General features: G+C 36.5%; 1 protein-coding gene across 1 annotated transcript; it reads right to left on the bottom strand.

Moving 5' to 3' along the window:
• LOC100550339 (cyclin-dependent kinase 14) lies at positions 1-26,227 on the bottom strand. The gene is made up of 3 exons (XM_019616373.2): positions 26,125-26,227; positions 4,367-4,506; positions 1-182 (listed from the first exon to the last, which is right to left on the bottom strand). Exons 1-3 carry the CDS (start codon positions 26,199-26,201, stop codon positions 67-69), a joined length of 333 nt encoding a protein of 110 aa, XP_019471918.1. The 5' UTR covers positions 26,202-26,227; the 3' UTR covers positions 1-66.
• Positions 26,228-27,537: the final 1,310 nt, after the last annotated feature.

The raw sequence follows: 27,537 nt of genomic DNA, 5'->3' as shown, positions 1-27,537 counted from the left end.
ATTTTCAAAGACATACTTCCCAATAACCATCTTACCTGCATCATCTATTACAAACTCAGGTATTCTTCAGTGTTTGCTGTTTGATACACCTTTGCCATAACTATTGTTTTTCCCAAAGACTCTCATGCTTTCTCCGGTCTCCGCTTGTAATCTTACATTTGGTACAGTAAAAATAGAAGACACTGCAAAACAGAATGTCAGTTCAGAAACTTTGATTTAACTTTGATTTTTCCCTGAAAAGCAGTTATATAAAAATAATTGGTTAATATTTATGCCAAACACAACACTGAATAAATAAATACGGCTTTTATTTATACCACCCAATTATGCAAGTAAGCACTGTAAAAACTGTGATTGGAGAGGGATGGCAAGTGCTATGATGGAAGTTGTCTGATGTCAACATTTTCTGTTGCATATGCCTTTAAAAAAAGAATACAACCATTTCCAGGGCGTGCATATGCTTGCTTACTTCTCCTTGCAATGCTTACAATTCATATTTTCCACTTTAAATTTTCCTGACAATTATTAGGGTTAATTATGAAGATGAGAAAAACCAGCAAATTTTTGTAATAATTTGACATCACATATACCACCTTCAAAATCTCTGCAAGCCAGTAGAAGTGAGCTATTTCATTAGACTTCATTTTACTAACTGTTAAAGATAATTAGGTTTGTTAAAAATATTCCAGAAATTCAGAAAGCCTTCACATAAGGCAAATCCTTTCTGCATGAGTTAGAAAAACCTTGAGGATTTCCACGTAACACAGGCAACTAATTAGCAGCAGACACGACATTAATCACAGGGGTCAGACTGCAAATGGTTAAGGATTCACACAGTGATGATATGAAAACTCACTTTTACTTGGGATACCTCAAACTGCTGGGGAAAAATGACTAATTTTTGGTACCTTCCAAGAACAAATGTGCGTATGAAAATATCCTTGGATAGCTGCCAGTGCATTGCTGCATAAGGAAATGTAATGGACTGTTTGTTAAAAGAAGTAATCAGGGCCATAACAGTTTCCTTTTTGTTTGTTTGTTTGCACTAAAGACTAGCACAGCTGTATTTCGTGCATTTAAAAGATGAGGATAGTTTTTAAGCAGATCTTCCCACCGTACTTTTGATATCTCAACTTATATTTGATATTCTGCTTTCCTCAGTAGCATACATTACAAATGACAAATTCTATGCAAATAAATCAATATGAGCTTTCAGATATAAAAGCAGGAAAGGGGGAGGACTAAAATTACTTTTTTTCAATAGAAAAGAGTAAATAAACATATATAGTATGTACATAACAGGGGTTGATTTATAGATTACTGCTCATGTCTGAGATGAATGAGAACTGCGTTATTTCATAAACTGTATTGTATTCTCAGACAAGAATTTTTTAGCTGAATTGCAAAAGTCTTACATTTTAATGTAACATTTTTAAAACTGAATGTGATTAGATGACAGACAGCTCCTGTCTGAAAACCTAACTCTCAACTGAAATTGTGCCATGACTTGAAACCAAAGCAAAACCTAACTCAACCCTTTTGGGAATTAAATTTCAAATAAATTTTGCAAGTACATTTAAAATAAAACGCAAGATTAAAACGTTATCCTGTAAAATATTATCCAGAAGATAAATAACTAGCATTAAACCTCAAAAAGACAGAGAAACTTTTTTTTTACATTATTTATTTAGTCCAAGGCACCGTACTTTTGTGAAATACTGTGATTCTGAAGAAACAATATTTTCAGATGGAAAATCATACAACTGACTTTTTTTGTCTCTCTCTTTCTTCTGCCTCACCTGTGCATCTTTCATTGGTTTTGGTCCTAAATCCCCAACTTTGCAATTCAGTATTGGAAATAGACAACATTCTGTGATGGATACTATCAGGCACACCCTTCTGCTGTGTGCAGATTCTCAGGGCATTCATGCCTACATTTAATTAGCTATGAATAGCAAGTCTTTCTCAATGCAAAACATTAACCCAGAGAACCAGAATCACAAAAAGCGGTGATTTCTCTATACAGTAAACGTTTTCCAAACTCTCCAAAGTATATGACTTCTTTGTTTTGTAAATATGTTTACAAGTATATCCAAGTCATATTAAATAGAAATGATTGTAGTACTTGATACTGGGATTGTCCTTTCTTGCATCTGGATTTATGCTTCATAATGATTATCTACTAGCCACAGAAATAGTCTTTCTGTAACTCAAAATTTTACTGGAGGCATTTAGAAGAACCTTACTTTAAAATATAATGATTTTTCATCTTTATTCTCCCCCCTTCAAAAGGTTTCACTGCTCCTGATGTTTAACGTTATGCAAAGACGTGTTTCTGCCAATGAATATCGCCTTATGGTTATGCTTCTGCAAATAACCTGCTGTGAGCTGATAAAAGGATTAATGCAGCCAAAATTCTTAATCTGTGAAATTACAAATTAAATTCTCATATTAAAAATACCACCCTGAGGTATTTTTTGTGGTTTTAATTCCCCTCTGGTGTTCTGCATACATTGTGCTTGTTAATGACTAGGACAAGACTGTCTCTGTTGGCAGCCTGCTGCAGAGTGATAATGTGTAGGCATTTACTTCACTGATAGAACTGGATTTAACCACTGACTGATAAACTAAGTGGCAAGTGGGTAATAAGTCCATATTAACAAAAAAGTACTACTGCAGAATTCAGAATTCAAAATCCTGGCTAGACTAAATCACGCAGTCAGAAGGATTGAGATGTCACTAGTGAGAAGTGATTTTTGTTTTCCATTTAGAGGAAAAAGGAAAAATGAACTGGCATTCTTGATGTTTCATTAGTTCTGAAGAAATGAATCTCTTTGCCTCAATTTCAGCAAAGGCAGACTTTCAATGGTACCCTTAATTTACTCTGCATCTCTTGAATTTTCAGCTTATGAAGGGCGACGGTCAGAAAACTGAGTGGAGTGGGCAGGGGATTTTCATGGCGGGGGGGAGCTGGGAATCTTTTTGCAGAGCAAAGAGAAGATCTGTGACATAACCTATGCTGTACAAAAATTAGTGTTGCCACTTCAGTGTTAATGTTCCGGTTCTACAAACGAGAGAGAGCTCTTCAGGGCAGAGTCAGGAGTAGGGCACTTAGAGTGCCAGTCACAGAACTAGCTCAACACGTGTTGAGATATACACATATTACACATACTGAGAGTGGAGAAATGAAACTTTTGGAAGAGTTTTCTTATTGAGACTGAAATAAACAAAATCTTTTGAAGATTAATATTCAGAAAGTAAACTCAATTTTTACAAGCTTCTACATAGGCTATAATTAAGCACATGCACCACTGTTACATATCCAAAGATTTTACCTTGAAGTTCTGGATTTAGATCTTTTGGTACTGGATGCATATTTGAAAATAGCAACTGGAACAGGTTGCCCAAGGAGGTTGTGGATGCCCCATCCCTGGAGGCATTCAAAGCCAGGCTGGATGTGGCTCTGGGCAGCCTGGTCTGCTGGATGGCAACCCTGCACATAGCAGGGGGGTTGAAACTAGACGATCATTGTGCTCCTTTTCAACCCAGGCCATTCTATGATTCTAATGAAAGCATGCTCCTCTAAGTTAAATTAAAATAATGATTCGTATTCTCCTGTGAAACCTATTTATAATGCTAGAATCTTCTCAAGCAAAAAATACCATGCACAATGATATTTTTCCATAGAATAAATAGTAGGGCACTTTTAACTCTCTGGACAAGAATTAAAGAGATAACTGTCAGCATACATGCTGATTTTTTCCAAGTCAATTAGAATGCATTTTGTTTTATAAAAGACATAAAAAGATGCACGTAATAACTGAAAGCATTCTCAATTGGAAATATCATCCCCCATCTTCTACTTACACTATTTAATTCTGCAAATTAACCAATTGTCTATTGTTTTTCAGACTTCTCAATGCCAATTCCCTTCTTAAAGGTTACCATTATAACAGATAGAGATTCTGGATTTTTATCCTGCGTGCTGCAGCTAGTTAAGAAGTACTGTATGTCAGAAAATGAAAAGCACTAAATATGTAAATTGTATTTTTCCTTTTGCTTTATGACAATTCAGATAATTCTCTTGGCTGCACACATAATCAAATACAAAGATAGCTAGCTGCAGACTGCAGAGCAGAGATAGCAAAAAAAAAAAACACCAGAATCCATTTTTCCTGTGTTCAAGCTAACTACAAGCTAACTATGTAATTTCAGATACACAACTGCACTCACATATTTTGTGTGTAGATGTGCACATTCATGAATATGTTGCACATGAGTGTTAGCATACATACAAGTATACACACATGCACCTGTATGAACTAATGTCTTTGTTTTCAATCGATTCAGAGGAGGTTATACTCACTATCAGTTAACTCCCATAGCCGAGGGGGCAGATCACTGAAATACTCATGGCTCAGAGCTGCCTGTGCTGACAATCTGTTCTTTGGGAAACACTGGAGTAGTTTGGAGGCTAGATCTTCTGCATGATTCACATAGCTCAGCCTGAAACACAAACAAGGAGGTTTTTCTGAAAAACAATCTCATTATGCTGTTTACTAATACCATCTGCAGTTGGCCCAGCTGAAACAAGCGTCTTGCTAGCCAGTATAAAACAAAGCCTGTTTGGAGCACTGCAGGGAAACATTCCTTTGGTTTGGGAGTCAATGAATTATTTCTGGATGGATAGTGGAAAATTTATACACATTTTTCATATACAGAGCATATAATGTGCCATATCACACATGCCCCTACCTAGGACACTGAAAGATTGTGAGCAGAAGCATCTTGAAAGCAACTGTTCTGATTTCTTCATTTGCATTTTATTTGAACATAATGACAGGCTGAGGGTTTACGGCACTGGAGACAAATGGTTATTTCTATCTAAAAACCTGAAATCCAAGCTTAAAATCATAATTATTTATAAAACTTTGTAAATATCAGATTTTAAAATCCAATGATAATTAACACGAACATATGCATCATGATTCATAAAGGCATTTTGAGAAGTATTGACTTATTTTTCATCTATTCACATGGCAGGAGGCTGACTTCATTAGGTGTTAATGCAAGGCAAACATTAAATTGTAAGTGAATTATCTTTTGTAAACTACGTAGGGAATTTGGGGAAAACTCATTATTTTACCAGGAGTTATATCTTTGTGGTATAATATGAAAATATAAGCTAAAAATAATAGATTCTGAGAGGGGAGAGTACAGTGGCAATCATCAGGATATAGCTTTGGTCTATGATAGTACAGCCACCCTCCATTTCCAAAGCCAACAATTTTTTTATAATACACAGTTCAAAAAGAAGTGCTGGATCAGTACACATCGTGTTACTACTGCTATTAGTAGGTAACTCTATAAACACTATAAAATGCTCATTACAGGTCTCTTGTCAGGTAAAAATGTCAAGCTATATTATACTGATTTACTAAGAATATATATGATTTACTAACAGGTATTAGTTTACTAATACAGAAATAGCAGACTGCAGTCCAAAATACTGCAGTAATTGAAAAAGATAGTGTTGGTGTGCTCTAAAATCAATAAACCTACAGCATGTTTCATACAAATTCTTCTCCTTGTTCAGCTCAAGATGGCTTTCAGGAATACCATTCAGAGAACATGGATAAAACATAGGATTTTTTTTCTATTGTCCCTATCTATCCGGTCTTGAAGAACAGACAACATTTGTCCAGAATTTATCTGGGGACCAATTGCTCAGAAACACTGACATTTTTAAGCCATTACTTCACACGAGTCATAAACCTACAGAAGTCCCAGGATATGGATTTGGAATTAGTATTCTAGGTGTTCAAGACAGGCATAATTTTTGTGGTTTTGGTTTGTTTGTTAATTTTTAAATTCATGACAAAGTAAAGACATCTCAAATTAGACAGTTATTGCCTGTAAATTAGATTTTACAAAAGGATTAATTCCAGACTCCTTAAACTACTAGTACATAGAAACTCTTTTACTCAACTTTTTTGAAAAACACAGCAAAGTTCATTAAAGAGCACTGCAAAATACCAGGAAAAAAAGACTATTCTTCACAGAGAAAGTGGAAAGGATGATTAAATACCCATTGAGAATTGGCATTAGTTCTTCTAGACACCTAAATTCTCATGGACCGGTGATTATATTGAGCAAGCGAGGCTTGTTTATGTCTTAATCCCACGTACACCAAGTATTTGTTGAGAGGCCCTGGTAAATTATTTCATCTAGGTATTTTTTTCCCATACACAGGTAGCTACATCTGTTTTGGTAGCCAAAGTAAACTTGCTGTCTTGAATGAAAGATAGTGTTAAGTTAGAAAAAAGTAGCCACTTCCTAAAGTAGTGAAATATTAACACCCAATATGAGAAAATGAACTTTATCATCCTTAGCTGTATATTGAAGGTATATTGAAGATGCTAATTGAGACTGGCAAAGCGTAAGGAAAAAAAAGTGAAGCATAATTCAAAAATTAATGAATTCTGAACTGCAGGTGAAATTTTGGATGATGACACTCTAGTTCCTTTGTGTTCTGGAATAAAGGAGTGTCACTGCTTTGTTTCCATCACCAAAGTACCTGGTAAGCTGCTAAGATTTGTTAAAAAAGAAAATCAGATTTACTAATAAATTGAAATTTGAGTAGGAATGAGTTTTGAAAGCCAAATTCACCTTCTCAGTTTGGAAACCACAAAGATATCAGTTAACCAAGAAGCCAAAGTAAAAAAAATGAGCAGATTCTACATAAATACAGTTTAAAAAAAAAAAAATCTACGGCTGCAAAAAAAAATCCTATCAACTAATGAGACAATTGTGAATAAATCAGTCAAAATTAGAACCTGATTTATAATAAATAGAAAAAAATCCCTAAGTTTATCACACAGCCTGCAAAAATATTGCAATCTGCTCTTATCATTACATTTTCTTGTCCAGATAACACTCCAACTAGGGCTTTGGGGGTTAGTTGATAACACAGTGCTTTGAAGATTCCCGTTGCTCCATATTAGAATCAAGTTCCCAAGCATTCATATATTTAAAAGTGAAAAGGGACCATAATGATCATGTCTCACCTCTTATGTTCTATAGTCTGAAGATCATCCAAGTAACTCAAGGAACAAAAGCTAAACAAAGGTCTACACAAAAGTGGCAGTTTTGTTTGTGGAGATTTGCACAGAAATGAAAAAGTTCTTCTCCAAAGAGCATGTCTTCTGATAAGGACATTTCTGGCAGTCACTGGACATTGCAGCAGGCATATACACGCGGAATCCTAAGGTTGTCGGTCTTAAAACTGATGCCTTAGAAGAATGCATGACAAATTTTGTTGCTTTGCATGAACTCAAGCTATTCTTTTACTTATGAAAAATGTACTCTATGATCATATTCATCTACTATATTAGAATTGCTTGGAGAAACCCATTTAGTGCATAACCTCAGCAGTTTGGAACATCAGAACATCAGAACATTTGGTTTTGTTTCCTTTTTCTTTCTTTCTTTCTTCTTTTTTTTCCCCCAATAGTCTCTTTAAAATCTCTTCCTTAAAACATTAATGATTTTTTTGATATAAGTTTGAAACATCTCCTCAATAGGAACAAAAGCTGAATGTTCTGATGGGGTTCAGTAGTTAAGTATCTAATACAGAAAAGTTAACAAAAAGGAGTAAAGAAGAAAAGATTTAATTTTTAAATACACCTCCTTCAGTATGTGACAGAATAGAATTTCATACAATATGGCTTTGTGTCTAAAACATAATAGCATGTTTTGTCTCACAGCAGTTGGGCCATATAGTAACTTGGCATGCATGATATGGCAAGTCTCAATATTCACGCTTCACTTACTGTCACACTAATCACCAAGGAATAGTTACTAGCCATGACAGCATACATACTTTCAGAAAATGTGGCATACAGCAGAATACAGATAAATCTTTGACAAAGAGTATTAGATATTATGTATATATTATTCTGAGAAATATTGGGAATATTTTTACAGACCTACTTTGGTGACACTTGCAAAAACGCACTGATTTTCGACTTAATCTCTCTGCCTTAGTTCAACAAAAGCAAACACTATATGAACCTTTCTCACTTCAAACACATTTGAATCTGACTATACTTGAGCAGTTGTAAATCTCACTGGATTACATGAATTTGATTTAATTTTATAAAACAGGCTTGAATGTCTTTCTACTGCAAGGAAGGTCAGTATTTGGTCAAGCAGAACAAGACTAAGATCACTGAAGTCTGTTCTAAGCACTTGAGGAAAAAAAAAGTTTGGGGCATGTGCAATGAACTTCTGAACTTGGGGTGATTTGCTTTTAAATACAACGAAGAATGCAGCTCAAATTCACATTAATAATTAAGACAAATGGGCATTAAAACAAATGGAGATAATATGCTGTCTATGTACTCCTAACAGCATGAGGTAAATACTTCCCAAAGCAAAAATCGTTTACTGTGCGTATTTGCCATCTCAAGATACAACTCTCACAGCCTATCACTGATTCATTTCTCAACTGGAGCTTACAGGATGGCCCCGAGGAGGGAGGCACCTAACTCCCTGTGGGAGCCCCAGCTCTGCTACTGTATTCTAAGTAGTCTCTTGTCACCTGAAGAGCTGAAAGACAAAACAACAGCTAACTAGAACAATCACATTATTTAGCGTAGTTTAAAGCTTACAGATATTTTACCTACAATCACAGCCATGAGGGCCATATTTCAGTTTTAGGATTTTCACCCAAGCCAGCTTGGAGTTGGCAATCTTTCCACCTTCTCTCAGGCTGTAGGGCTCTCCTGATGCAAAGCTGTGCCAACTTCATGCATTAGAGTTAATGATTGCATTGCAAATCCCTTTATCTTCTGACCAGCTGATGCCCCTCTGTGCCTTGACTGCTTTGCATCTCTGAATACGTGTGTGACTCTGTTCAGAGAAGCCACACATTGCACAGACCAGAGCAGAACCTACCTCAAGCCACATTTTCTTTTTACTAAATACAAAGAATATTTTCAGTTGTTACAGCCCTGCAGAGAACACATACCATTTTCCAAGAGCCAATGTGCCAGCGCACCCAGAGAGCCTCCGCACTGCAGCTGCACAGGTTGGTCAGCCATCATGAACCAACAAATGAGCTCAAACTGGGATGCCATGCTTTTAGCTTTCAATAGAGATGAAGGGATGGAAATCTAGCGGAATAAAGAAGATGCCTTTTTTCTTAGTGTTTTACACAGAAGGTACCAAGGACTAAACCTCATGAACAAATTGAGGAGACAGCTTTTGAAGGTTTACTGAAGCCATGGTTTACTCAGTCTGTTTGATCAATCACAGAAAGCAGAATTTGCTTTGCAACACAGGGTAGAGGTACGTTAAGCCAAATCACACAGTTACAGTTAACCTACAAGTGCAGTCACACAACCATATTTCAGCCCAGGGATCATCCCCCACATCTGCTTGAGGCCACCATTCTGTGCAGGCGTATGTGCCTTCCTTAGAAGAAACACATCTCCTGACATCCAGTGTTCCTCTCATTCCAGACAAACTGAGTTGCTGGCAGCAGTTTTGGTTGAGAATCACAGAGCTCTCTGCATAAATGATGGAAAATCATGCTCTCTAGCCTCTGTAGGCCACCAGCTCAATGGCATATTTCTTGGTTTCTCTTACAACAAGTAAGATAGCCACATGAGAGAAAAATGTTGTTAGGCTTCTTAGATGAGCAAAGCTGGGGCAAATCTGGCACTGAGGTCTGGTACTACACTGCTTCCAGCAACCTTGCTCAGTTTTCTTGTGCACAACTGCACTCCAGTATCATTAGATCTTCATAATTTCCCATAAAATCGTATGAAACAATCTCTCTTCGGCATTTTAGATAATCATTTTAAATTATATTAGTATATAACGGCATCAGCAGTTCTATCTGTTGAAGTACTGAAAGGGTGATCAAAGTGTTTACTAGCAAAAAAAAGCCATGACAACCATTCATGAATGCTCTCCTCATATCTGCACAGAACTAGAAGTATTGGTGTTTGATTCTTCTTGCTGTTCACACAGATGTAAAAGAGGTCATACCCCTCTTTGAGAAGCTGTGGAGGTGGGTTCATCCAGTGCATTCCAGCAAGCTAATAACCCTGACAGATCTGAACTAATTCTCAGTAGCTGGAAAGCAGGTATGGAAAGCAATAGCATTTCATGAAAAAAATTGAATGTGACAAATGAAGGTTCTAACAGTAGAAATATATATATATATGTATGTATGTATGTATGCATGTATGTATATATATAATTACTGCTCATTTACATCTAGATAAATTATTCTTATATGCTTGGTAAATTCTTAAAAGAACCCACTGAACCATACATAAATCATTATTATATGTAACTGCAGCTCTCGAACTTCTCAGAACGGAGTAATACAACATCAATCTCTATTTTGAGAACTGCTGGTTTTCTCTCAAGCACAAATACACTTAACTATCAAGCCCTGTAGTGTTCTGGCCCAGGAAAATCAGGACTGGCTGTTTCTGAATATCTCCAGATAGCACAGCTGATCAATGTTCCCAAATCTGAGTCACATAACCACAACATTTCTGTATCCCATTGAGACAAACAGGGAAGAAACGATGGTAATAGTTGCAATGGCAGGAAGTGACAGTGATTTGCAATGTCCTCCTCCATTGTCAGGTTAGGTATGCAGTCGCCAAGAAGGTGTTGAGGAGTAGCTTGATATAGATGGAGATGATTACTGCTTTGTTGCCTGGGCTCAAGCAATTTTGCCACCAGTCATGTGATACTGCTGTAGTTAAATACCTTTGTGACCCACGTGAGGCACCAGATACTCAGTTTGGCCACATCTAAGCTAGACAATAAAGTAATCCAGATCATCACAGCAATTCTCATTTGATAATGGCTATTAAGCTCGGTTGTGACTACGAGATAAAATCATTCAAATCTGCCTATGTGGATATCACTGGATGTAATTCAGGACCAAAATTTCCCTATGAGTCTATTTCTCCCTGACTTTTTCTCTGCTATATTTGACATGTTTTGGCATTTGTTTCAGATGTATTATTGTACTTCTACTACATGACTCTGCTGGTGATATTCAGTTTGAAATGTTTGCATCATACAGGATATGACACTCCTGGACATCACAATACTTTTAAAAACTGATTTGGTTGATTTGAGCTTAAAAAATTAAGGCTATAGAGAGTCAGCCAATGTACAACAGACTTTAAAGTGTCCTGGCTTTTGTCCTCCTATGGTCTGACACAAATCCAGGCTAGTTCTTGCTCTGATGTCTCCTATTAAATATTTTGGGCTATGAAACCTTTCAAAGAAACACACTGCCAACTACGGAAAGTGTAAAGCATAAAGACAGTAAAAATTGCTCATTGACAATGTATACTGTTCATTGATAATATACACTGGAGCATCAAAAGAAGTGATTGAGAACACTGTGATAGACATTAAAGACAGGAAGAAGAAAAATTTAAGCAGCAACTGTTCAATATATGTCACGTTATAACCTACTCTCAAGTGTGGCTTTCTGTGATAAGATCGTGTAATTTCCTGAAATTCTGGGAATTCTCAGGTTATGATATTCCAAGCAACATGATTACTGAGTATAGTATTGTGCTACTGCTTAAAATCACAACAAGTTACGTGAACACAGAATATTTTCTTGGGTATTTCATTTTCATTCATTACTTCACCCAGTTTTCAGCAGTTTCCTCTCAGATACAGATATTTCCCAGGGAAAGCACTTGCTAAGAAATTTTAATGAGAACATCCCTCACCATTTTGCTCTAGAAAGAATTTAGCAATTACCTCTTTATGATTTTACATGCCACCATCAATCAGGTATCTCTCTTAATTCTTTCAGCATCACAGTAAGTCCAGCACTAAAGATATTCACTATGAGAGACATAGTATATTACTTAAACCATCAGAGAGTACTATTGAACGTGCCAGATTTGCAGTTTACTGGAAGGTTTTTGCTTGCTGTAAATGTAATTAATGAAGAACAACACCATGGTGGTGACATCTAATCAGGAGCTTTTGATTATTTTGAAATTCTTTAAAGAGCATAAATCTTATGATCAGTAGGGCACTTATTAAAAGCCTTCTTCATGCATCTCAGCAAGCTATACAGAATATCCTTGGAAAATAAAAATATCTAAAAATAATTACAAACACTCCAATCATTTTATAAGCTATTATTTCACCAGAAAATGGGGAAAATATATCTTTAATCCTGAACAAAAGCTCTTCAAGGTTTATGTTCTCTATAAACCTTTCACTGAGAACTGAAAATATAAGTTAGTAATGCAATAAATGCCCTAACAAATATATCAGATTTTTCACTTAATGCTTTTTACAGGCTTAAACCAAACTGAGTGAAAGAAAATCACCTTTTACAGTCTGACTCTTAAAGGAAGAATGCCTTTCTGTTATGCTTTTTAAAAGAAGGCATGGTGAATTTATATCAACTTCGCTGAATCTTGGGGCGTGATAAAAGGAAGAAAATACGGCAGTGAAGTTAACATTCTATAGCATTCTTTCTTCACATATTTATTTCCTCCCTGGCTGGACATGAGCCAAAAAGAAAGGAGGAAACACCACCCCCATCCCACCCCCAATGTAGAAATAGCTGAAATAAAACTTTGACACATGATACAGTTAGAACTCTGTGCTCTTCTTCCTCTCACCTTCAACAACCCAATTGTTTCCAAAGAAATACAAATAAAAACACACCAGAGAAAAAACAACCAACTTCTGGATTTCAAACTTGTCAGTGGGTGCAGCTGTAGGGGCAGTACAGAAAGTTTCCCCTATTTTCATGTATTAAATGGCTACAGGAAGACAACATAGTTGGCTTTTTGGACCTATTACCACTTGAAAGCTAAAAAAAAAAGAACTAAGTTCTGGTAAATATACATTAGCACTGCCTTATAAATCTCTGCCCTCCTGTCTGGTATTTTATCGTCTTGGGTTTGAGAAGTCTTAATTTTATTCCACTGTAAATAAGAACTGGTCTGTTTGCTCAGTACTGCCACAAGAATTTGCTGCAAGGTTGCAGCATGCCAGCAGTGCCCCATGAAGAGTGACCTTGCTTTACTCAGCGAAGCCAGAGATCATTTATCACAGTTAACTTACAAATCTGTCTTTCTGGGGCCTCAGGTCTGTCAACCACTTGGAAGCAGCTACTTGTCCTGTCCTCCCAAAGCATCCTAAAACATCAGGCAGTCTGATCTTTTCTATTATTGTATACCTCTCAGCTAATAAAATGTATTTTATGGATACCGAATGATCAAGAGTACTCTGTATTTATTTATACAGCTCATTAAAGGTGGATAGAGATTTGGAGGCAGAGAGAGTGCCTCAAGTCTGAAAAGCTCATGAAGATAGACCCCAGGCATATGCATGTGTTTAACTTTATGTATATGAGTTGCCTGGTTGAACCCAATGAGACTAAGCAATTATGTGCAAGTAGGCATCTTGGTCTTTTTGGAAATATACTTCTAAACTGAGATGATGGCATGAAAATGATGCACAGCTAGCAAACACTGAGAGGAGTAAACCAGGGTTATTATAATGAGAGCATATGGGTAATATATCCAAACCATTATATGTTATTATACATATATATTTAGATATATAGAACTAGCTGTAGCTCTCACATACCAGGTACTGGTTCTGGTGACATTAGGAAGCCACATTCACACCAGCACCATAGTGCAGAAGGTGCCATTCCTTCTCCAAATTCACTCTCACTGCTATTTCTCATTACATTAATGGAAATATTTTCTAAAGGAAACATCAGGAATCATGCAGAAGGGAGAAGCTGGCTGATTGAAACTCCAGTGCCTGCTATTGATGCTAACAGCAACAATACTTGTTAAGAGACAAACATGCAATCTGTTAAAAGAGGCATGAATTTAACTTTGAACTTGAACAGGGAAAGAAGTGTTTCTTAGGCACAAGACTGCTAGAGAAGAAGAAAACAGCAATCGTTCTTTAGTATGCAATTTGGGGAAAACTAAACGCAATTTTGAACTTTTTTTTAAATAGAACAGTGTGTATCCACACATACGTGTACTGAAGTGTGCTTTTTTAATTTAATAAAGTTGCTCAGCTTTAACACAACTGCTTAATGCCTTTTAAGTTATGAACAGGCTGGAAAAGACTGACCAAACCACAAATTCCATATATTTTAGCTACCAACTACTGAAATATATGAACTGTAAGTGCTTGCACTCATGTACATGTGAGGATGCAGTGTTATCTACACTCAGCTTTCAGTAGGGAAAGACTCAATCCCAAACAATTTTTGCAAATCCTAACCTGTTGAAGTAGCATGAAAGAGATACAGCTAAGCAGGGAGTTATTGCTATTTAGACATAAATCAGCATAGGTGATTTAAGAACTAAAATCAAAATTGTTATCTATTACAGTGACGATTAAAGATCAGATTTTCCAAAGAGCCAGCTATCACTAGAACTGAATGACAGAAGAGCTCAAGCCTCTTCTAATGATCTAAAGTAAGCAGTGGATTTTCAAAAGATTTTACGTGTGGAAAAGTCACATCCATGGAACACTGCTACATGTCTGATCCTGTGTGCTGCCACTGAGTCAGGACAAGAAGGTAAATACCTACATGGCTGTTACGCCTCAGCAGAAAGGAGACAGATTTCAGGCATTCAGAGCAGATCAGGGCTGATCATAGCAGCTTCCATATTGAGGACAAGAAGCCTGGAGAAAAGGACTGCAAAGAAGTGGACACAGGGGATACAGCAATGTGATTCACAGAAGGGAAGGCAGTAGTTATGAATCTGTTAGAAAGGTGTGGGGAACTGGAGAAGGATTAAATAGGACTGAGAGAAGAGTGGGAGCACATTCAGAGCTTGCTGAAGGAAGAGGCCTAATAATTATGGAGCACTTTGAAAAGGATAAGAAGGTGCTCAGGCATGATTCATTGAAATAGCCAGTGTTGGAAGGGAAAAAAAAATAAACTGAATGATCTGAAGAAGAGTGTTGGGCAGAAGAAGATATGAGAAGTATACTGTGATAACAGAAAACGAAGGATGTCAAGATCTGAATGACATAGCGGCTTGGAGGAGGAAAAATGAGTACTCTGGAAAAAACATTTAAAGCAGTCTGGATGCACAGGATAAGGAAAAGATAGATAAAAACATCTCTAAGTCTTCAGGTCCAGGCAAGAAAGGATGTAGATGGATGTCTCTAGCACTGTAGAGAGAGAAACTGGGAAACTTCTCTAAGAACAAGCTCAAGAGTGCAAGGAGCAGAGGCACTAGCATCTCAGTTAAAGCCTGGTAGCGATGACTTAATGGGGCTGCAGTGAGAGCCTGGCCGCTCAACTGCTCAGCACCCACACTGCTAGATGGATTACTTTGACCCATGCCAACCAACGCACTTCACGACCATTCCTGGTCACGCAGAGGGAACAAGCCATGCCAGAATCTGTTCCCTAAAGGTCGTATCTACAAGCTTCCTACAAACAGGGCGTGCAACAAATTTTCTTCAATCTTGTGCTACGAAATACTATCCTGCAGCCTGCAACAAGGGTCTTGTCTTATCCTGGTAATTTTAAATTAAAAAAACAATAGTAAACACCCTAAAAATAGTAATTGCACCTGCAGCTGCATGGGAAGTGCACAAAACCCACAGGAGATGCATGTCCATGCACTTTCTCCTACAGATGTAGCTAAGGTCTGCCACATGGCCTCAGGGCCAGAAGATAGGGCCTGGCTCTGCTTTAGTTAGCACTATAGACATTGGCTGTATCTGACAGAAAAAATGATATACACCAAACACTGCCTGTCAACATCTCAGGAAGGATTCATGCCCTCATGGTTGCAGAATAAAGCTTGACTTAAGGGCACTTTAAAGATCAAATATGAAAGAAATAAAAGGAATATAACAATCTATTCCAAAACAGTCATAATGCTGAAAGAAGGCTGGCTATATTCTGGAAATGATTTTTTTATGTTACAGCAGTAAAATTAATTTGAAGCACACTAACAGAACACAATTAATATTAAGTAGTAAACACAGTTTTAAGATTGCTACTAATCCAACCAAAGGAAGCAAATAAAAAATGAAAGTCCATTCTTAACTGGCACCAGAGAGAAAAGCACACATTTCATCTATTTATACAAGATTTCCCTAGATTTTTTAAGTTTGGTTCAAAACAAAAGCAATATTTAAAAACTATTCTGCATTCCTAGAAAAAGCAAACAATACATTCATGAGAACATGACAGCTGAAAAAATTTTCTTTTTTTCCATTTTTTTCCATTCGTTGGAGTAAGATTCTGACTTCACAAATTCAACATGAAATTTAGAGCTTTTATTCGTCTGTATTTCTACCCTCCTACTGCAGTAGTGATCATAAAATACACACAGCTGGCATCTTTATTATTTTATTCACTGAAGGATTTAGCTGGACAAACATCACAAAGATGGTAGCTGCTTTCATTGAATTTATGATCAAACATACTCCAGCATAAGATCAACTCTGTAAGATCAATTATTATGAGATGTGAATAATTTAACAGAAAGTTTTCTCTATTTGTAAATCAGATCTTACAGATATAAATTCAGCTAGAAGCAGACCTTAGATATACACTGTATTATTATACATTACAGTATTTAAAAGAATGCAGGTTTTTTTGTGAATTCATATTTACTGCTATATATTATCATTCACATTTTGATATCAAGAGACCTGCTAATTCAGACAAACAACATTTCACTTTTTTTTTCCCTAAGCTCCAATTAAATTTATCATAACCAGAGAGCAAATGAACTGTTTTAGTGAAATCTTTCAAAATTACAGAACGTGTTTCCTATAAAGGCTTAATTTAAAACAATATATGAACAACCACCACCTTAATTTTACGTATTCCTTTCACAGATTCTCACCACAGTCTGTTGTTCAACCTAATACCAAGGGAGTTATAATAATTTTAACGCAGAACATGTGCCTTAGGATATGGGATTGACTCAATGCCTAAAAGAAAAAGGTCAGTTCCCTTTGGAACCACTTGCCTCTTTGCCCTCCAGCAATGACAGGTGCTCCAGTCCAATGCTGAGTCTCTTTCTTCACCAGCATACTGCTGAAGATATATAATCTAACCTCTCCATTTTAATACCTCAGTAAGAATTATTATATTCCATCTTCCCATATTGACAATTAGCTCAAGAAGGCTCCAAACCTTTCTACATACCTGGTGCCTGCTTGCAGCCAGCATCTTTCACAAATTCTCAAACAATAGCTCTAAACTTTCTAAAACCAGCTACTGAAAGACATCACTAAATTTAGGTATGAAAGTTATTAGTTACTTAGCTAGCAAATAACTCCAAGTTTCCTTGCAATCACTGCCAATCACTAGTTTTCTACAACATCATATGTTTTTAGATCTCTAATTCAAAAATACTGCATGAAAAATGGAAAAATTCTTATTTCTCTGTCCTACACATCAGGAAAGAAGTGCCACAATTGGAAACATAGGAAAGGAAGCAATGAGAAAGAGGTGGTTTACAATTTTCTAGTTAAAATGGCAGTGAATTTTGGGAGATGGTCACAGGAGGTCCTGATGAATGACAATATCAGCGATCACAAAAGCTACTGAAAAATTCAAATCAACGTAAAAGACAGTAAAATAAGTATTTCTTTTAGGTGAAGCTATTTGTGATGTTTTCATTACTGCAGAAACCTTAACTACTCTCTGTAATTCCTTGGTGGGCAACAGAGCCAAACAGCATGGGTTTTGAGATGGGCTTGAAGTATTTGCAGAGGTGAGAATAATCAGTATCATTATTGATATTTATAACACTTATTGCCTGTCTGTGCCATCTCCCAAACTTATATCAATTTCTGAGACACTGAGATAAGAGTCAGAGAAGCTGCTGAGTTGAAGAAAAATTATCCATGATACCTGACAATAAGCTGCCGAAAATATCAAGCCTCTGGAGCCAGTGGCAGCTGCTTAGCACTAAGCACTTTTGAATACCAGCCCAATTCTTAAGATGCACAGGATATTCTGGCACTCATTTTGGAAAAATCTTGCCCTTAGTGGACACATGCAAATAATGAGATACCCAGCAGCAAGATTGACTTCATTTATATTGTTGACTTCAAAGTATGTCTTCAATTCTTCAGACAAATGTTTTTAAAACACATCTCAGAGTAAATTTTGTCAGCAATGTTATTACGTAGAGAAGAAAGATTTCAGCACAAAGGCCAATGGTACAGAATTGTAGCAACAGGGCAGACTTTGAAATGTAAGAATATAAAGATGCTTGGTGCCTCTGATCAGAATATATTAGACTTCAAACCAAGAAGTGAACAGAGACACTATGGCAACACATGAGTAACAGATTATTGACCACCAAAAGCACAATTCTGAGAAATTAATAAAACCTTGGCATATCGAGATGCATAAGCAAAAACAAACAAACAACAACAACAAAACTCCAAACCAATGAATTCAAACACAAAAACAAACAAACAAAAACAAAACAAAACAAAAACTTGGAAACATCTGAAAAGAGTTGATCACTACTCAAAACCATTAATAAGGAAAATATTTTGAAAAAAATCATGCCTAGAAACATCAAATAAACATGTCTACCTAATATACGTCTCAATATCTTAAGGAATTCTTACAGAATTAGTAAATATCGCAAACAAATTTAAGAATCTTTTGATTCTTTCTATGAAATACATCTAAGAACAGTTTGCTGTCTTTCCTCCTTTCTCTTCACAGGCTTACTGCTGTAGACAATTATAGGCGATGTTTACTCACTTTGCTCTGCATTCTGAGTTATTTCTTGCTTTTCAAATAAAGAAGAGAATCTTGGCAAATATTGGATGTTGACACACAACATAGTAACGAAAGATAGAAAACAAACAAAATATGGACAATATAGAAGCAAAAATTGTTTTAGGAAAAAAGGGCTTTGTAAACTCTTAAGACAAAATGGGGATTAAAAGAACAGATTACTAATGAACAAGACATCAGATGAATTGATTAGCTTTAAAAATAGATTTTTTTCATTGGTGGAACAAAGTGACCAGAGAATGTTCCATGAGGTTTTTCTAAAAATCCTTCTCTACAGAGAAACTCAGAAGAGCTGGGATGTGATACGCCATCTCACAGACTGAAAACTGGCTGACAGACCATAAGGAAAGGGTAATGGTAAGTGGCAATGTACTGAGTTGGAAGGGAAGTGTCCAGCTGTGTGCCACAGGGATTAGTGTTAGTCACAGTTTTATTTAACATCTTTATTAATCAACTGGACTAAGGAATACACTGCATTCTGAATCAGTTCGTAGATGAAACCAAATGTGAAGACATCAGCAAAGCCAAAAAAAAATAGTACAAAGAGACTAAGAGAAGTGAGAGATGTGGACAGAAAATCCACCCACAAGATAGAGTATAGAGAATTACAAACAACTAATTCCAGGGGGCACTAAAAGATATATGGATTGCTTCAGAAATAATAGGCTAGCCATAAAGCCAACAAGCTCCAATCCACTGCTAGATAGAATTAATGTTGCACGATACAACAAGGATTATCTGTGCTGTTTTTGGCTGTATTTTTACAGTTGTCATGGATAGGAAAGTTACACAATGGTAACAGTGTGATTTTACTAAAGAAACAGAATAGTAGTATACAGAAGAAGGGAACAAAGGCCTTTGTGGGCCAGTTTAGGTTTATTAATACTTTCAACTGGGCCAAGAGGATGTAACACATAAAGCATATCAACATCACAAAAGATGGGGAATTATGTGTAAAGCAAAAATAAATTGAAAATCAGGATAGGCATTATAACAATGAGACTCTTAGGCAGTGCAATAATCTCTGCCCAAATGTATAGAAGCTGTAACATTTGTGTCGTTTACAATTAGAGTTAAAGAAACATTCACATTTAAATTGTTAAGAATTTTTGATCATGGCAAAGGAACAAACAGAGGAACTCTAGAACTCTTTCTCAGTCATTGGTTTCAATCGGGATAAATATAATTAATTGTATGAAGCTGGCAAAGCATAGAGCACATTTCAACTGCCCCACAAGCATTACTGAGCAGGGCTGAGAACTTTGACTTTTGCACTTTTCCACTTGAGCCCTTTTATGATGCCAGAAACATAAAATATAGTATTAAGTGGGTTCTATGCATAGTAACAGACAACAAAAACAGGCACAGGTGCACAAACACACCTCTTCCACCCCCTGAAATCTATTTAATAAACCCCACGAGGCAGCGAAATAAACAACAATGACAACAAAAAGATGGTATTAGGAAGATAGAAAGAAAAGTCTCCTCTGCTGAGGAGGATCTGTGCCAGCAGAGGAGTGGCTGCTGCCTCGGCTCAAGCGCTCCTCCTGCTGCAGGGAGCTCCGCAGCGCTGCAGCCTGCCAGCCCCCTGTGTGGCTGTGTACGGGGGGATCGCTGTGGGCTGCCCTGCCAGAGGCTTCTGTTGTATTGCATTTTATTTTTAATAAAATAGGGTAATAATTTCACTGTCTGGTAAATGGCTTTTTATTTGCATCCCATGTTAATGTAAGTTTCGTCATGATATGCATCCTAAGTTCCCTTGGGGAAAAGATGACTGATAAAGGAGGTATTTATAGGAAGCAGGAAACAAAATAGGAAATGAAAAAGCATACAGCAGTATCACAGCAAGCAAATCACTGGCAGGCTGAAGCAAGTTATATAGCTCTACATTTCAAACATGAAATCTCCTCATTTTGAGCCTGGCTTCCATCTTTGCCTCCCTAGATTGGTCCTGAGCTCCCCTGAGATGCAGGCAAAGAGACGGCGCCAGCACAACCACAGGGCACACTCCGACTGCACATTCATACGTGTATCACCCATCTTCAGCCAAAGTGCACTCCAGCTTCTGCACAGGCCTGCTTTTAAACAGGCTTGCTTTTGTCTGTTACCAATTACACTGGGGAGGATTTTGCTTTTACTGTGCTTGGGAGCTTGAATATTTTTTCAGTGGCACTACAGACTGCATTACAAGGAACAATGTAGCTCACAGGGTGGTGGGTGAAAGGGATAAAAATGACAATTAGAAGAATTTTCTCTTTAGAAAAAAACCTCACTAAGGCAAAAGTTTTCTTAAAACAAACAAACAACAAAGCAAACAAAACAACAAAGCAAACTAACAGCAAAAAACCCCATCCCCAAGTCTCAGCTTCTAACAGTTCCAAAGTCTATGTCATGGTTGAAATGAAATACAGATTCAAAGCAAACAGACTCATCTCTATCTGTTTGCTTTGCTTTGTTCAGGAAGTTTTCACAAAAGCAGTCCCAAAATAGACAAGGCCATCCTGGAATGCAACACTGTGTCCTCAAGAAGAGCGGTTGCAAATACAGAGGCCATTTTGTTGGAGAAAGAAATCCTCAGCAATGGGACTAATGGGACGTAAGAATGAAGTCCTACTTCGATAATAAATACTACATGTTAGGGAATCACGAAGTAGCAGTGCTATTTATGTAGAGCAAAATTTGTGTTTTCAATTGCGCCTTTTCTTTCCAACCTAATTTCTCACAGTGCAACCCATTATGACAGAAGGATCTGAAAAAGCTTTTTATATCCTAGCAAATACGTACAAGGATAATTAGTTCTCTTTTGTCATTTGTCCGTAAGGTTTTATTATTGTGGAGAAGCTTTTGCAAATTGAAAGAGGCTGCACTGCATTCTGAAGGCAGAGTGTTCTTGGATTTTATTGTGTAGAAGTAATTGAACAGAAAAGTTCAGAAAAAAGGTGAAAGTATAATTCACTATGGTCTCTATAGGAAGATCATATTACCACATCTTAATTATTTTTAGACCAGCATTTTATAATCACATTCCTCAATGTTAGGTCACATAATGTACATGAAGCTTTATACTAGAGGGAAGTCAAGGCAAGTTTCTTTTCCTAACACAATCAGCGTTTTCTACAAAACTTGTAACCAGATCTTATCCGGTAAATGTTATCTTTATAATTTTTAGATGTTTTCACAAACAGTGAGGAAACAGCCTCAAAAGGACTTAATTCACTATGTGTTACCTTCTGTTACATGACTTCCTCAAACACTGTCCAAAAGTGGGCTTAAATATTGACCTCTTCTGTTAGGGGATCTGATTCCTTATATAACAAGGGTGCTGGGTTTCACTTTGATATTGTTGTTGCATTCCACACTCTCTGCTAATATTCAGTTAGTCTGGGAATTAAAGTGTCACTGTCTTGTGTGCATCGTTATTCCATTACCCAGCTCTGCCTTTAAACTTCACATCTTGTGGAAGCTGATATAGTCAGTCAAGTGTAAACATTTCACCTTCAGTTTACATCTATGGCTTTCTGGGAGTTCTTAGGTTGGTGTTCTATTTTTTGCTGTTGTTGCTGATTGGTTGGTTCTTGTTTGTTTGTTTGTATCTTCTGCCTTATAGACATGAGCCCTGTTCCGTGGAATTTGGAAGAGCATTATTCTTCTACTAACCTATCCTGACATAAATTGTAGTTTATATTTTGAGGTAAGTCTCTCTGAAGATTTCTGAAACCATATAGTTATTCTTCCATGGGTTCCATAAAGGTCTCAAAAGATGTACGCAAATAACATAAAGGGGTGGACTGTGCTTACTTTTGAAAGACAGAGCAGTAAATGGCAAAAAACTGACTCTGTTTAGAAAATGAAAGATGTAATCTCTGGATCTGGGAGCACCAATTTCAATTCTTGCACTGTCTTACAGTTTCTGTGTGACAAATTTCTTAATATCTTTGTATCTCAACCCCCAGTCTATGAAATGCAGTAAAGGATTTCACCTCAGAGAGGTACTGCACAGATAAATATATTGTCCAGGAATACTGTTATGAATAGAGGTTGTTGAAACTGTTCAGAAGAGTTTTTGTTGCCTCTGTCCACATTTGTAAGTATGAGTGGTGCAGAGTCGAGCAATTGAAAAGTACCATGGCCCTGTCTCTGACTGTTGTATACCTGTACTGGGTAGTAATATTTACTGTGGCAGAGATTAATAGCTGCATCAATGGTAAGACAATTTTCAGACAACCCCTTCCTCTCAATCTAAAATAACGCTTAAAGATACAGTTACAAACTTTCAAAACCCATCCTGGGATATTACTTTAGAATATATCCATAAAACACTTACTTCATACCATCTAGAGATTGCTGCAGAGATTGTCTAAAACACTTTCCTGCCACAAAGGCCTGATGCCCATGCTAGCCTCAAACTGCAAGAAGTCATTTCAATTAGTAACTTTATCCATCAAAGCTGAAGTTTTAACACACATGTATATCTTTCTAAGACCATTAACATTGTTCTTTAAGGTTTACCTATCAAAAGTGCTTAGCTAAATGTATAGAGAAAATGTATTTGTAATAAAATCAATATATATTTTAAAACAAAACATTATATGCTTTTCTTCATGTTTTAGGTCTCACACTTAACCCAATTATCCTTAAAACAATTCTGTTTTAAATAGAACATTTTTGCGACAGTCTTCAGCAAATTAGATCAGGATGTTAAAAAGGATAATTATTTTAGAATAGATATTGCTGTTATTTGAAACATCCTAATAAAAACAGAAAAATTCAAAGATGAATCAGTCTGTCAATGTGTAAAGTTTTATAATTGAATTATAAACCAGGTCTTTATTATATGATGCCTATAACAGAAACTTAACTACAAACGTGTAAGCCACAGCACTCTAATACAGCACACAGATAAAGACTTACAGTAGAAAAAGGAAAAATCCTTTACATTTTGAATGTAAATGATACATCATTTTGGGGCTCTAAATATTTCCTATTATAGTAGAACTGCACATATGAAGCACTGAAGTTATGCATTTTTCCTGCTTTCAGTCTTTCAATCCCTTCATTTATACTGAAAAATTGCAAATCCTTTATGCATGGAACATTGTAAATGTGTAAATATTTTTTGAAGGGGTTTCTTAGGAACAAAGAAGCTTTGAAACAGTCTGTGATGTGATCATAACTTGTGTCAATTATGAAGTCTCAGAGACTGAAGAGTTGGTTTAAGCAAACTGGGTTTTGTTCCTTTTTGATATTTAAAAAATATATCATGAAATTGAAAGTAATGTAAGATACCAGCTTTTAAATTCAAATCTATTGTTATCCTGATTTGTGCACTGGAGAAACTGTTAGGTCTAATTGCTGTTAAATATGGAAAAACAGTCAGTCCATGCTTGCAGAATGGATGGAATAGTGTAGCAATATCTATTCACATTACTCACGTATATATATGCCCCCAAGCAAACACATTCACATCAGTATTAGTTTCCTTGTCCCTCTTTCCCAATCCAAATCTAATTGCCTATGTTGTAATATAATTGCTTCTTCCAAGCTTTTGTATTTCATTAACTACTTTCAAAGAAAAGATGAACTTGCAAGTTTGTTCCTTGTCAAAGGACAGAAAATAGACAATTTGAGTAAGTTTTCAAATGAAAGCTGTGACTTTCAGGGAATTGCATCAGTCTAAGCAGCATGACTGAGGTAGAATAAGATGCTGCAAGATGCCTGCAATGATCACAAGAAATGGCAAGACTATTTTGAAATCTTCCCAAAAACTAAGAGTAAGAGCAGCTAATCCCTCTATTGCTCTTTGTATTATAAATAGTAGATAGTCTCTTCCACAAAAACCACTAAATTAGGCCTCCAGACTGAATTGGACTACCCAGCAACTTGTCTACAGACTGTTGAAAATCAGTTGACTATGGCAGGTGACACTCAACATTTGTGAAAGCCTGCACTGGCTTTGGGTCTGTTAGCTTTGTATCTCTAATTGCAGGAATTAAATAGTAATGGAGAGTTACATGAAAGGCATTATAGAAATGCAGGTTCTGACCAGAAGGATGGGCATTTGATGGCATCCCATCTGAGAACTAACTTCTGATTTTAGCAATGATCCTGGCATGTTTAAAGACTTCTTTTTTCATTTAACCACAATTTCAAAAATTTTATTTTGTTTGGTTTTAATGAAGAATGCCTTTGTGATTCAATCCACCATGTTGGACCAAATGGGATGGAAAAGACCAGAAATAGAAGGAATAACAGATTAGCAAATTGAGAATAAAACTAATCACCTCTTGGGCAGATGACTGAATTCTAGAGTTGTAGGCACATCTATTGTTAATAAATATGATATTGAAAAAGGATTTTGACTTTTACTGTTGGTTGGTATTACAGTAAAATTTGGAATGAGTATAGAAAAAAAATAAAATAAAATAACAAGCAGAGGCCAATCCCTGCTGAAAAACAAAGAAAAAAAAATTGTCAAAAGGAGGAGAAAAATTCTGATTTTTTCTGTCCAGAAAATTTGTTGATACAGTTATTATTCTACTTATTGAACTGAAACAGTATATGCTTTCTTCAAAGTGTAGGAGATCTTAATTACTCAAGACAGTGCTGCCCAAATATTCTGCGTACAAAGAATCTGCATGTGCTGAGAAATCTAGTAAACTTCACACAGATGGTGGGTTAGGCACGCCTGGTTCGGCAGGCAGTGTTTCTGGATTTGGAGCACAACCCCTTTATATCAGCAGCCATTTGATGTAAACACAACAAATTTCAGGAAATATTAAAAGAAAAAAATAAATAAATTCACATTGACTTTCTCAGTCAAATTAATTAAAATATACAACAGTATGGTTATTAACTCACAGCAAGGAACCTGCAATGGGGGATGATTGCTTGAAAACAACAATCCCTTCAAAGTTGATTAGAAAATCAAGATCATTTAAAAGTCTCAAAACATTTACAGTTGAAGATTCAAAACTGAGGGTCTGAAGCAATATGAAACATCTTGCAGTGAGTTCAACAACCTTGCTAGTTGACATTCCCATGAATAAAGTATTATGCAATGCAGTTTCTCCCTATTTACAGAAAATTGCCAATTCAAAAAACATTCAAAGTTGACAGAAGCAGGAAAGAACAATATTTCAGCAATTTTATATATGTACCATGATTAAAAAAGTTAAAGCCATTATAAATTAATTGGGATAACTTCAGATTGGTATGAGTCATATCCCCGAAGAGTTAAAAAAATAATAATAATTAAAACAAAAATGACTTACTTATTCCATGCTTGCCTAAGGTTTTTAGGGCTGTACTGTGTAAACCGTTCTGTAACAAAAAAAAGAAGATTGTACATTCAATTATCTATGCTAAAACCAGTTATTTTTATTTTTTTAAATATAGTTATTTACCCTCAATTTTCACCATTTTTATGCAACTACAGCAGCTCAAGTTCCTACACAGGGAAATAAAAACAACAGAGAAGCAATTGCCATACAAACACAAAGTTATTATAAAAGAAAAAGAACAATAACAACCAAAGATATGGCAAAAAACTGACTCACTGCAACATCACCACAAATGGAAACTGTTAAAAATATTTTCAAAATACTTTTGACTGCTAGGAAAAAAGAAAAAAAAAAAGATGCCTGACATCTAAAATTAGTTTTATTTTTCTTAATCATGAATACAGTTCTCTATGACCTGTCACGTTTTCATGGTTCCCATGAGGAGTTAATGTGGGGCTGTGTGATGCGCAAAACATGATGGCTACATAAGAGTTCACTTTCTAAAGAACACATACAAATAACCAGCAGAGGTAACATGTTGGCAGCTTATTCAGATGTAATTACTTTCCCTCCCAGATCCATGAAAATCCTTGCTCTGCACTAGGGCTCTTGTTGGCTAAGAATGACGCTATGAAAACTGCTGCAAAATTGAAGAGGCCACACTGGGCTAATGCTTAGAACAGGAGTTAAATGCCTCTCAGTAAGGAACATATGCTATTTGGCTGGATGGCATTAGATGCTTCGTGGAAAGCCTTATCACACTAAAATGCAGACTAGTACTCACTCTGGCCATCTGCCCCAGCATGATGGCATTAGGTGCTCTGAATAAACTCCACATTTACAAAATATTCAAAAAGAAACCCACAAAAACATTCAATTTTGTTTCCACTCTACGAAGAGAATGAAATTTAATAGACGTACCGTACAGTTACAACAGTATTTTTACATATGTATCTAAGAAACAGGCTAGGCAGAGAATGGCTTCATCATCAGAGGGCTGGAGCACCTCCCTTGTAGAGACAGACTGAGAGAACTGGGGCTCCTCAGCCAGGAGAAGAGAATGCCTGAAGTACTGGAAGAGAGCTCATGGAAAAGCTGGGGAAGGACATTTTATAAGGGCATGTGGTGACAGGCTGAGGGAAAATGGCTTTAAACTGGAAAAGCGTAGATTTAGATTAGATATCAGGAATAAATTCTTCGCTGTGACGGTGGTGAGACACTGGAACAGGTTGCCAGGGAAGTTGTGGATGCCCTAAGCCTGGAGGTGTTCAAGGCCAGGCTGGATGGGGCTTTGAGCAACCTGGTCTAGAGGGAAATGCCCCTGCCTATAGCAGGGGGGTCGGAACTAGGTGATCTTAAAGGTCCCTTCTAACCCAGGACAAAGAAACAGTGTGCAGCATGGCA

This window comes from Meleagris gallopavo, chromosome 6, assembly GCF_000146605.3.
Source record: "Meleagris gallopavo isolate NT-WF06-2002-E0010 breed Aviagen turkey brand Nicholas breeding stock chromosome 6, Turkey_5.1, whole genome shotgun sequence".
Taxonomy (NCBI): domain Eukaryota; kingdom Metazoa; phylum Chordata; class Aves; order Galliformes; family Phasianidae; genus Meleagris; species Meleagris gallopavo.
The sequence above is the reverse complement of the archived record's forward strand: the minus strand, read 5'-3'. Positions and strand labels throughout refer to the sequence as shown.